The following is a 13,225-nucleotide window of genomic DNA, read 5'->3' as shown; positions in this document are numbered from 1 at the left end:
TGCTGCAAAGCCATCTGAGTCCCTGGCAAGCTTGATTCCTGTGTTAAAAAGCACTTTCATTATATGGGCCATTTGTTGATGGATTGTGGGAAAAAAGTCAGATTTCAACTCAGAGATGAAGACAAGCAAACCCTTATATAAAAGTCACCCTCTCCCCAGCCTGTGGGTTGAATGCAGAATGCTCTCAGACTTGCTACATACCACCCACTTTAGATTACAGACTTGCAGAGTTATTTTTAAAAAGTAATTATAGTAGTAGAGGGCACACTCATCTGGAATGGCTGCCTGAGGAAACAGCAAGCCCAGTGCAGCTCAAACTGCTTTTCAAGTCTATAAATGTGTTTGTTTATTGCCTTTAAAAACAAGAATCAAAATCGAACTAATTTCTGAGTAAAAATGTATTTGTATATTTCCCCAAGGAATCCAAGCTGCTATGTTACACTGAAAACCTTCCTTGGCCTTTCCAGTCCAGCATCCAGTGTTGTAAAAACACCCAGCTGAATAATTCTCATTAGCTCTGGCTTCAAGCAAACTCAAACCAAAACCGCCTTTCCCTTCTTTGTTTTCCCTCGATACTGTGGCTTGATCACTACAAAACTCCCATCAGGAGACTCAAATGGTCTAATGAAAGGCACATCATGTTCTGCATATGCTGATTTCTGCCCAGAGGTGGTTTCTGGTTGAACAAAATATCAGCTCTGTATCTGCCTGACAGGAGCAAGTACAAGTCCCAGAAAAATATTCTGTAGGTTTTTCCTATTCCAGCCCCTCGTTCCCGCTGCCAGCCATGGGATTTTGGATCTGTACACAGAGAATGGACTCAAAAGAGACTGAAAGCAAGGGAAGAGGACCAGTTACTTGGGCAGATGCCAGCATCGGTAGGGCTTTTTCCCCTTTTTCATCCTTATGTAATGAAATCAGGCTTCTGGCTCATGCCCTACTAAGGCCCAAAGACCTCTAGAAGGCCTGACAATGCCTGTGAAACAGGCTCAGCACGCAAAGCCAAAAGCCCCCCACACACTCCGTTATGTGGGGCTCATTACAGCCCCTTCCTCAGCAAGCAGCTCTGAAAGCTGGCAGTCACCGGTGGCCGCCTTTTCCCTATGTTCTTCAATAGGAAGCAGCCTCAGGGTATCCTATGATCTCACACTTGACCACTTCGTCTTTCAAACAGAAAAGAACTCTAAAAATACCTCCATGGAGCCTGAAGTAAATAATAATCCTTTCTGGCCCCCTAGAAATCATCAATCCTCCCGCCGCCCCTGCGACCCAACAGCCGCTTCCTCCCAGCAGCCCCTGCTTTCCCTTCAAGCCCAGAGCCGACAGGAAATCCATTCTCCTCTTGTGAGAGACAGGAGATGAATTTTCCGCAATAGCCCTCCTAGCAAGGCAGAAAATAGAAAGAAACAATAGAAACCACTTTCTCAAACAATAGGAGCTGCTAAAGAGCAGCTCACCAGAAGCTCAGCATCACCCAAGTCCTAAACAAGCTGAAGTGGAAACAAGCCAGGGACCTGTAAGCCATCTTGCTAACACACTACCCTCTCCCCTTTCAAAGAACAGGCAAGAAAACTGAAAAGATGGATATTAAAAGGAAAATATTTTGCATTATGGAATGGGCTGCAGCTCTCCATAACTGCTCAAGCCCCCAGCATCCCATGCCACAGCACCATGGGCCACCTCCCTGCTCCCCAGCAGCTCCTCTGAGGTGGAGACAGGAGATTGTGATGCTGCTTTACTGCATGTGGGTAAAAGGAGATGCAGGGTAGAGCCCCCCTTCCCCATCTGAGAAAGTTTGCTGCCTCATACTCTGTGTGTGTGTGTGTCTATCCCCACACACTACAGTAATGTCATTTAGGGTAATTTAATTCACTTTTTAATCTAGAAAGTAAGATATGACTGGATCTAAGATTAAAAGAATTTTTATCTGATTCCTCTTTTTTTTTTTCCCCCCAGTCTTCAAACTACTTTTTGGCTGGCTCTGAACTGCTACAACACTGTTCATTTCCATTTAGGTCAGGAATATAAAATGACTCCAAAGAAAAGTTAAAATCACTTACTAGCACATTGCTGCTGAGACTCAGAGCAGTACAGGAAAGAATAATCAAAAATGGAAAACAAGTCTGAAATGAAATACATTTTTGCACATAAAATCCACCTAAGGATTAGGACAGGAAGTGCATTTCCTTTTAAGTGCCCAGCTAGCAACCACCTCTCCAAAAGGATAAAACAGCCTACAATAAAAGTGTCTCTGAGATTTCTATGGGTCCTCCTTGGGCAGTAGGTTTGCAGTTACCATGCCATTGCCTCCCAAGGTGGGTAGAATAAATGCTGAAAACACCTCACATGCAGTGACCACTGCTGAAATACAGCATGTTCAACAACATTACCCCCAGCCACATCCTCATTTTGCTGATCTTGGTCTCAATCTACAGAAACATGAAAAGCTGGATCTGAAGGTCACTGCAATGCTGATAGTTCAGGATGAGCCCATCATCATCTCTGCTTCAGTGTAAGAATAACCACTCAAGATCTCTGAACAACATGCTGTTTCGCTTCCGGGCCAGAGGAAAACAGCAAGAGCAAAGCTGGAGTATACATAAACAAGAGTGGGAAAAAAGCTGCTCTCATCACCTTGGATGAAATCCTGCTGTTGCAAACCTGCTCCAGCCCTTCTCCTCAGCTTCCTTTTCCCCAAAGACAACACTGGAAAGGGGAGGGGGATGGGAGGAAAACCCAACACACCATACCAAACCCAAAAAGCAGACATATCCACCTGGGATGCAGTTCATGAGCAGATCTCCTTCCCCACTGCAGCCTGCGAGCAGCAGAAACCAAGGCAAGGAAGGTCCCAGCTGGCTTTGGTGAGTGGTTATTCCCCATCCTCCTGCATTGTGCAAAATGGGGAGGCTCCCAGCTGCCGCCAGCGCTCCCCGCCTGCCGGCACCCTTCACCAGCCCCAGGTATCTGGGCGGTGCTGGGATGGCCTCCTGCGCCCTCTGCAACCGCACCTCTCCCTTCCCTCCTGACTCACACATGGGACTAGGCTTGGCTGGGGCTTGCACCCCCAGCTCCCACTTCACTGGGGAAACAGCCCTCAGCAAACTTCAGGTTGGGGAATGTGGAGAGGCTGGAACTCCTCTGAGCCCTCTCAGCTCAGTCTACTTCCCACCCACCGTCACTGGCACAAGCTACTCGGAAGGCAAACCACGGGGTTAGACCTGCGCTACCTGTGGGGGAATAATCCCACACTCCCCTGTATTTATTGGCCCTCAAATATCTCAGCTGGCACACTACACACTGCCTTGGGCCCTAGGAAGGAGAAAGCCCCGGAGAGCTCCTTGAGATGGTGTAGGGGTATTTCTTTTCTTGAGGCAGAGGGTAAAGCCGGGGCATTGGGACACACTGTGGCCAGACAACATCTGGTGACATCTCATCCACCACACTGGCATGCCTTCCTGTACCTTGGAATGCTGCCATGCACTTCAAAAAGGACAGTTTCCTTGTCCCTCTCCCTAAACAAGTGAGGAGGTAAATCCAAGGGGAAAAGAAAGGAAGAGAGAAGGTGCCTCTCTGGCAGAGGCTCCAACGTGCCGGAAGCAGGGACTGGAGTCAGATTGGACACTGCTTCTTCAGCTGACTGCACCAAACTCTCCTGGTCCCCTGAGATATGACTCAGCTCCCCAAGGGTAAGGAAACAGAACAGTCTCCTGGAGCAGGATGTCTCCCTCTCCAGGCAGCATGGAAGCACCAGAGCAGGCACCCTGAGAGAATTTTCCCTTCCAGCACAGCCTATGCAAAATCCTCCTATTTTTTGTTTTGTTTTGTTTATTTATTTGGTTGGTTTAGTTTGTTTTGGGTTTTGTTTGTTTGTTTGTTTTCAGCAGGGCTCAAAACTGGTTTTAAGTCCAGGCAGGGACCAAGCTGGAATTTAGGTAGATGAAGCTACTATCATCAGTATCTCCACTACAGGGATCTGCAGCCCAGCAGCCAGCATGACAGGATGATTTCATGTTCTGCAGTGTTTTCCCCAAGGCTGCACTTTGGAAGACACAGTGGAGCAAGAAGTTTGCATCCCTCAGCTTTGTCTCCAGATGGCTCTACCATCTCTACCTTGGAGTCTTCAGCCAACCCCTGTATAAATTGTCGGTCTCAGTAACAGGTGTCAATCCCAATAGCCCTGTCTGTCATCCAGATGATCACAAACAGACCAAGAGGGTGTCCCAGAGACCATTCACCTCTCTGGTTTAGAGAGCTCTCCTCCAGCATCCTGGATCCCCCAACCCCTGATGCAACTGCTAAACAGTCAGGGTGCAGAAAGGGAGACATTGTACTCTTCCTCTGGGACCCACAACAGGTCACCACCAAGACTGGGAGACCGGTTAGCCCAAACTGTCATGGCCACCCCTCATTTCTTCCTTCCCAGCCTTTTTCTGCAGCAGGAGATTCAGGAACCACCACCACTTACTCCTTGCCCATGGAGCAGTGGCTGCATAGGCTGCTGCTGTGGCTCTACCACATTACTGGTGACCTGCCAGCCAGTACTGTACACATTCTCTGCCACAGCAAAATGAGCTGCAAAGGCGTCTCCTCAATTCCCAGATTCACATCATGCTTTCATCCCAGGACAGCACCATAGCTTTGCTGACAGGTGGGAGTCATGGGCTGGTTTATATCAGCTTCCTAAGCCAGCCCCGATGGCAGGAAGTCACCCAATGCCTGCAAGTGGCACAGGCAAACCCTGGGCACTCAGAATCCAGTACCCAAGAGTCACTCCCTCTTGGCTGCAGCAGGCCCATAATAAGCAAGCAAGATCATAGCATCTTCATTGAAGTAGGATTTAAACACAAACATCTGCCCTGCTGTTTTTTAATGAACACAGTTTATAGCTAGGTATTTGTTTCAGTGAGGCATGTCTCCAGCTGCAGAAATGCCATGTGTATCCTAATTACAGCAGCTAGTTCATTTAACAGAGTTTGACAGTGTTTGACATTTAGCTGAGTCACCTTGTTCTCGGGTAAAGCAACGAGGGCTTTTCAGTAGTTCAACAAGAAAGAGGCAGAGATTCAGTATCAAAAGTAGAACACATATCACAGACTTTTAAAATTAAAGACAGCTGAGATGGAGACTGCTCTGGCAACTTCTCTCTTTGGGACACTAAGTCAACTCAAATGTTTTCCAGATATCAATCTTCTCCTCAAGGACATGTGGCAGTACCATCTCCCTCATGTTCTTGGAGGGTAGGAAGTGTTGTAATTGGCATATGGGATGTACCTCATCCTTTGCAAATATCACCCACCCATGTATCATGACATCTGTCACTAAGAACTGTACACAGGCTGAGCATCAGACACCTGCACTCAGCCAGCATTTTTCTAGGACAAAGTAAAAGAAATGGGACATTGACAGTAAATACAGAAGGAGTAACTGTTCCTGCACCTCACTTAAAGCCATGTGCACTCCTCTGCAGTGCTTTCCAAGGATCCCAAAGTGCTTTCCAGCAAGAAAGGCAGGCTACAAGTATCCGTCATCATTGTATAAAGGTTTCACAAATGACTCGTCTATGAGTTTGTTGCTAGTCTAGCTGGAAAGATACCTCATGCTTGGACTCCTCCCCTCACTGGACTGGAAACAGAGGGCAACACCATCTCCTTCTGGCTGCTGAAGGTGTGGATGTAGCACACAGCACTGCAAAGTAACCCCCAATCCTAGGGGTGCCTCCCAGAAGGTCTGCAGAGGCTGCCAGGCTGCTGTGCTGCTCTACTGCAGCTCCAAGGCTTGTGTCATGTATTTGCACCGCTGGCTTCCAAGACCCTGCTTCCCCACTAGCCCTGAGGCTGTGCTCACCACACATTTGGAGCAGCTGCTCTGCCTGCAGTGTCAGAGACTGCATCACGCTCCTAGAGAGCACTACATTCATTCTCCCATCTTCATTTCCTTTTACAGACCTTTGGGAAAGAGCTGGGATCTCTTTTTTACAGTTGAAGACAGAATGGACCTCTTAACAGGTTGAAAATACCCTGCTTATTCTGGTAGGCAGTGCAGCGAGCCAAACCTTACACCAACAGCCAGGATTGAGCAGACAATGGAAAGCTGTCCCAGGCATGCATTTCCAAGAGCACTCTGCAGTGTGGCTCACCTCCCCCATGCCATCCCTGCAGCTGCTGCTGGAAGAAGTTGTGTGAAAGTGTCTGCCATTATCCTGAGGAGAAGATACCCATCATGTCCTGGCCCTCACTGAAGGCTGTCAGAGGCACAGTGGCTCTGGCCAAAGAGCTACTTACTTATCTTTCTGGCCAGCACTGCAGAAATTTCTGTTTGCATTCAACCTTCTTGCAATTGCTTTTATATCCCAGTGGCAACTCTAATTATCCATTTCTTACTGTACAGTAACAGTGCCTGCAGAGCCACAATATCCAGAAACAAGGACAATGGTGTCCCTGGTTTCCTGTAGCCTTCAAACTGGTGACCCAAGCTCGGACTGTCTGGTTGCACCCCACAGGCGCTGCTCCCCAGAAGTCATTGAACCCCTTTGTGTGGCAGGGCACAAGCCAACCTGAACCTAAACAGCTGGTGCAAGATCCCCGGGGAGTCCTAAGCACTTTGCCAGTTATTTTAGAAGGAGGCACAGGTCAGGTATCCCAGGAAAATGGTATTTGTAAAAATGGTCACAAAAAGTACTAGAGACAGTAGCTGAGGAATTGTTTTCACTCATCTTGTTTAGGGCTTTCCCCACAGCATTACCTGGTAGAAAAGGGATGATTCTTTGCTTGGGGTCTTTCTGACCTCCTTCAATAGGGAACTTGTCCAGAAGCTGCATCTGCAAAGGAAACAGAACAAATGTTTTAGAGGGAAAACATGGACTGGCTGTCAAAGGACCAGGTAATTTCTTGGTCTGTGTGTGGTTTAAAAGAGGATTAGCAAAGCAAAGCAACTGCAGGAATTCCTCTGCTTCGTTGCAGGGGAGTCTGTATATGAAAAGGTATGACATAGTTCACTCCAAGGAAGGCAGGGCAAGTTTCTGGCAGCACACAGGAGCTGGGACAGAACCCAGGCAGATGTTTGAGCCTGACCTTGTTGCTGCTCTAAAATTAGGCCCTCGGTCTTTGTTACAAAACACACGCCTTGTCTCTAATCCACAGCCTACCCACCATGGTGGCAAGAGTTTTTACCTGGGTGTCAGACCACCCCCCTGACTAAAAATGCTGTTCAAGCAGTCAGGTTCAAATATACTTAACAAAACACCTGCTCTGCCTTCTTGCTGGCAAGATACTGGCCACTGCTTTGGTCAAGTAAGAGCACTCGTGCTTTACCAGGGAGATGGGGTTTTGGGAGAATATCCTGTACTGTATTCCCCACATGGAGGACAGTAGCAGAGAAAGGGCAGCAGAGAGAGAGGCCTCAGAGCAGAGCATCCCAGTGAACACCACCACAACAAATGGCCAGAAGGCACAATTTAAGGTAGGTATATTCTCAACTCATGACAAGCATCCTTTACACATAGTTATGGGCCATCTGAGACAAAGTATCAGCTGTATCAACTATGATCTTGCCCCACCAGCTCCTAACTTGTGTCCATCACAACCACCTGTTTCTAACACACACCCAAAGGCCAACCAGGCTCAGAATCCTGCTGCAGTGCAGGGCTGCAACCAGCCTTCAACCTGAGGAGCTCAAGCAGATATTGATAGCTATGGCCAGCTTGTACAGTGGAGCAGACTGCTGACCCCCAGTGACTTTCTATGGAAGTAAGCCTAGGAAATCAGTGTGCTACTCTGATATTCCTAAATGAGCCCTACAACTCCTCTTTGGTAGTAGAGCCTGGATGGATTAGTGGCATTGAGGCTGAACAGCAGCCAAAAGGCCATGTACAATGTCAGTCAGAAAAGGAAAGCACTTGCTTCAGCAGCACATTCACAGACCTGCCCCAGATCATCCCCAGCTGCCAGAGCCTATTACCCTTCCTATTTACCTCCTGTGCCCTTTCACTGTCACTCAGCCTGTGGTGCTACCAGGATAAATACCCAAATCTTCATATTCTCTTTCATTTTCTCCTCCATTTCAGATGTACACTGCAATGCTCTATGTCTCTGTTGAACCTACAGAGAAACCCTGGCTCCTTTGGGCTGGAAGAACACCAAAGCTCCTGTCAACGCAATGACTTGTATCTAAGAGACCAGGAGAGATGTCTTTCAACCCAGTTCACAGTTCCTGCAGTCTCTAAGGGAAGAAAGCAAGCAGTCCTGTTACTTAACCTTGCAAGACCCTAATCTCCACACCTGAACTGGATCTACAGTTCAGTACAAATACCTGAAGTGGCAGCAAAAGCTGCAGGGGGGGGACTTGTCAGTCAGCATTTAATCTCATCAATGTTACGTGTCCAGCGGTGAGGGTGTGTAAGTTAACAGCAGCGTTGCTAGTTCAAGAGATTTCCTTTAAAAAATATTTTTTTGCTAACATAGGGAAAATCAGATGATTTCTTTTGTTTTGTTTTAACTGTTTTTGTTTTAGGCACACAGAAACCTTCTCCTCTTCCAGTGCACGCATCTCCAGCGTTTTCACCAGATGGTACAGCAAACCAGAGATCAAGAGGAAACTCAGCAGTGGAAGAAACATCTGTGCAGGAGAAAAAGTTAAAAGATCCCACATGTTTCCCCATCAGGGAGTCAGCCTGGTAAATAAATAAACCAGAGCTTTGCAGATTGTTAGCTAACTCACTTTTCTTCTTACAGAGCCACGTTTTGTAATTGAAAATGGGAAATCTTGTTTTCTTGTAGGTAGAGCTCCAGGTATCTGAGGTCAAGCATGGGCAGAAGTTTTGTTCAAAGAAGGGGAAAAAAAAATAAGAAAAAAAGAAGAAAAATAAAAAAAAGAGGGGGAGGGAATCCCCACCAATTCACTTGAAGTCTTTGAGCCAGGAAGGCAATTCTCACTTTACTACATGGTGACTGATTCAAGCTGGAACCGATACAATCAAATTCCCATGGTTATTCTTGGACTTAGCTTAGCTTGGCTAATAGGAGCCTTTTTAACCACATCAAGAGAATCCCAACGTGTCTAACTTAGCTCTATTTATCTAAAGGGTGGATATCAGCAAAATAGATACAATAAACTGCAGCTGGAAGAGTTTGGCTAAACTTTCCTCGACAACAGTTTCCGCCTTGGCTCTTGTCTCTTCTGGGAGGGTCTGGATGGCAAGGAGCTGGGTGGGAGGGTCACTGATGCAGTTCACGGGGACACAGCCTGTCCCAGTGCAAAGTCTCCAGGAAGCATGGAAGATTTCCCATCTTCTTCAATATATGAGACAATATCCAATGGGAAACATGCACACATTTGGGCAAAACTGGAGACCAGGTATGAAGCTGCTGCTCCTCTGGAAGGCCACACAATGTTGAGTACCCACAGAGGAGCATGATTGTCCCTCTCCAAGCCTTTGATACCAGATGACACTTGTAGCTGGCTTGTGCATCGTCTCCTAGACCACTTGAGTTTTGTCTGGCATTTGTGCTACCCCAGCAATAGAGACAGGCTGGTGTTGGGAAGATGTGTAGGAGGTTCAGGAGGAAACTACTGGCTGAATCTCAGGCATGACACAGGAAACCCAACAGACCTAAAAAGGGTCTGAGCAAAGACACAACTGCAGCCCAGCAACTACGTTCTTGCCTTTATGCCCTGCTGTTCTCATTAACACCTAAAAAAGCATTCCCAGCACAACAGCATCTGTATGGATGAGTACTAAGGACCTGGAGAACTTGCAGCACTGACTGGCAAGTAATGACTGCCCTTCAGCTCTGCAGTGCAGGAGACACTTCAGGATGTTAAAGCTAAATAAAGAGTAACAGAAGCATGGACCCTTCCTCAGCACTTCCTTTCATCCAGGGCTGCCATTAAAAATTGTGCATGTTAGATATAAAATCCTAGAAAATCAGGATTATGTATCCTCTCCCTCATGGAAAAGGATGCAAAGCAAAAGATGAAGAAGAAATGGATGCACGGGGAAAACCACGAGCAATGGATCTGAATGAAACATCCCAAATCTCCCAGAGATGATGAGGTATCCTGAGCCAATGAGTAACAGCCCCACTCAGCCCAGCTCTGATAAGAGGAGAAACTAATCATGGAGCAGCCAGGAATGGAGGGAGCAAAGGGCTGAACCACAGAAACTCCTCCCGGTAGTCATAGCATATTCCCCATGTGGCTTATTAGCAGCCAAAGACCAATAGGCAGATGGTCAGTTCACTTAAGTAGATGTCTGTAGAGCATCTGAAACTTTAAAACTCTCCAGTCTGTGACAAATGTTTTTCCATCATTACAGTTATTATTGCAAATATACGTATGACTGATGAAAAAAATCCTTCCCTTAATGCCCCACATTATCCTGCTCAGATATGGGCAGTCTCCACAAGTTATTGCTGACATCTTTATTTTATGCCATTTAACTTTGGAACAAGATTTGTTGAATAGGAAAGTCATCACATCACCTATAGTAATACCATCCCAGCACGAAGGGAGAGAAGGGTGGTACAGATGTGGAGTCTCAAAGGATGGAATTAGAGTTGGAGCTGGTTTTGGACAAGCAAGAACACCATCACTGGAGGTGTTCAGGAGGAGACTTGATAGGGTGCTTGGTTGCATGGTTTAGTTGATTAGGTGGTGTTGGATGATAGGTTGGACACGATGATCTTGAAGGTCTCTTCCAACCTGGTCTGGTCTGGTGTATTCTATTCTATTCTATTCACACAAGCAGGCTACTCATTTTGGCAAACCTGGGGGAGCTCACACCCAGCTCACCTGCTTGCAAGCTTTTGTATGTGAATCCCACCATGGGGGAGCCTTCAATGACACAGCTGGTGTGATGACCAGAAAGAAATCTGTTACTGCCTCACTGTTTCAGTGGGTGGGGAATCTGTCTGGAAAAAGGAAGGGTATATGGAAACTGGGAACTGAGTTTCCCACCCATTCAGGCAGCATGGCTGGAGTCAGGCAGAACAAACACATCCTACACCTGCTTCTGGCACAACAGATGCACATCCACAAATAACTCACCACCCAAATCACCATCCCAGGCCTTGTCTCTCAAAATTGCTCTGAGTTTGCCAACAGCTTTCCTACATAAGTCCTGCACAGAGTCCTGCCTTAGGTCATCTTTACCTAAGAGTGCAAATATGCCACTAAGAAAGAGATGCTCCTGCACACACAGACTGGGGTCAGCAATCGCAGTGATGTCCCTGTGGTCACTTCACATCAATTGTGCTGTGAAAATAAGATTGGGCCCCTGTCTGCCTTACAGTGGTACCACCTGATTAAAAATCTTTATAAAGAAAAACAAGCACCCCTTGAGGTGCTTCAAGTAGCATCTCTGAGGATGAGAAACCAAGCATCTTCTGGATGATTACTTACTTACTACATGTTTTGTATCTTGGTCAGATTTTCATCAAACATCTCTTTCTGGTTTAGTTACAAAGACTTACAGCAGTTGAGACTAAGGAGTGGCTTCTCTCTTGCAAGAGAGGCTTTTACTCTGCTGTAAGCCAACCAACACAGAGAACATCAACATTTGCCAGGGGGAACTTTGCTCCTAATTGGGTCTTGAGGTTCTGGAAGTTTGTGACCAAACCTAACCCTCTGAAACAAATTCACTGAAGCAGTTACCTGACCTCCACCTATGCCTTATACCATGGACTCTAGCTGGAGCTTCCTGCTGTTTTTCCTCTTCCTTGCAGCAGTTTTAGCTCTCCCCCCAGTTCTCAACACCTCTTAAAATGAGCAAATTAGGACACCTACATAATCTCTTATCAGCATGCGTATCTTGCTGGCTCCTCTTCAAGTGGATGTAAGTTTGCCATGTGCATAGATAAAATCAAAGCCCCACAGGAGGTCAGCAAAGCAATCATGGGAGATTTATTTTAGCACACAAAGACCCTAAGGATGACTTTTATCCAAACCCCTTACTTTGGCAAGCAAAACAACATCCACTGCTGCAAAGGAATGCAAGACTCCAACCTTCTGCAGAGAGATGAGGCCTCAATCCCCTTTCCACAGTGTCTGATTTACTTGTGTCCTAGACAAACAGCAGATGAAATTCAAACCATGACCATGACACTGAAAGCAGCAAGTTTACCACCTCACTCTCAGTCACTCAAGCGGTCCCAAGGCTACAAATCTTCCTACATTGAATATCAAGAGACACAGTAGCTTCCCATTTTCCAAGTGCTCACCAGAAAAATGTATTTTTCATTAAAAATGAGCAAGCTGACCATAACCTCAGTTTAGTCACTGCTGGACTTGGAAGGTAAAGCACATGAGGACAGTCAGCCATCAGGCACACAGTGATCCCGGCTCTCGGCTGAGATCCCTTTTCATAAGGCTGATCTGAGCACAGAGTCTCAAAGAGGAAAGAAAGGCTACAGCCAACTGAGAGATGGGGTGGAGGGGAGGAGGCACCTGTGTATTTATGGGATTATGTGCACACTTCTAAGGGAAGGTTGCCAAAGAAACTGGAAGACAAGCAAAGGTGCTGCAAGGGATCTGAAACTAGTGATGATGGGACTCTCACCCTCAGCAGAAGGGGTTCAGAGCTTCTGCAAATCAGAAATGATTGGACGTTCCTGATGTAGATAAAAAAAGCTTAGATGAAAAGGGAAAGTAAGAAACCAGAATAGAAGGAGGTTTATTAATTAAAACCCTGAGGAGCAGCAGCAATTTCCTTTAATTTTGAAGCTGAAAACCAACTGTGCTGCTCAGTAACATGAGGGATGGTTACAGCACCAACAGCTACATTTTGGGTTATGAACAGTGTGCTCTGCAGGAAAACGAAGGGCCAGAATCAGGCTGAATTCTGTTGTCTGATGGACTTTTCCCATGGATAAGCCCCTCTGCTCCCACCTCTGCTTTTGTATCTGCAAAATGCAAGACAGATGTCAGGAAGGTGGCACAAGATCTAACCAAGAGCCACCAAACGCTTCGACCCTTGTGCTGCAGAGCAGGAGTCAGAGACTGAATTCAGAGGAACTGTACACATCTAACATCAGCAGGACAGAAGCAAATGGAATGATTATTATTGGTGGTCTTCACATATGCTTATTCTACCATGTGTGGGTTTGTCCCTCTGTAGCATAGTCCAAATCCTGGTTACCCAGAACATCAAAGGGGGTCTAAAGGAAGATGGTTATCCACCACTTCCAGCGTATGAATCTCATACTATTAGGTAACATCCAGCATTTAA

At 46.5% G+C, this 13,225-nt stretch overlaps 1 protein-coding gene across 2 annotated transcripts in view; it reads right to left on the bottom strand.

Annotated features, from left to right (window-relative positions):
- SH3PXD2A (SH3 and PX domains 2A) overlaps positions 1-13,225 on the bottom strand; it is a 261,000-nt gene that overhangs the window by 178,111 nt on the left and 69,664 nt on the right. For both annotated transcript variants that reach the window (XM_054163352.1, XM_054163353.1), the window contains exon 3: positions 6,745-6,820. In XM_054163352.1, the coding sequence (XP_054019327.1) occupies positions 6,745-6,820 (76 nt within the window). The remainder of the gene's footprint in view (positions 1-6,744; positions 6,821-13,225) is intronic.

This window comes from Dryobates pubescens, chromosome 8, assembly GCF_014839835.1.
Source record: "Dryobates pubescens isolate bDryPub1 chromosome 8, bDryPub1.pri, whole genome shotgun sequence".
NCBI classification, from domain to species: Eukaryota; Metazoa; Chordata; class Aves; order Piciformes; family Picidae; genus Dryobates; species Dryobates pubescens.
This window is presented reverse-complemented; position numbering and strand designations above follow the sequence as displayed.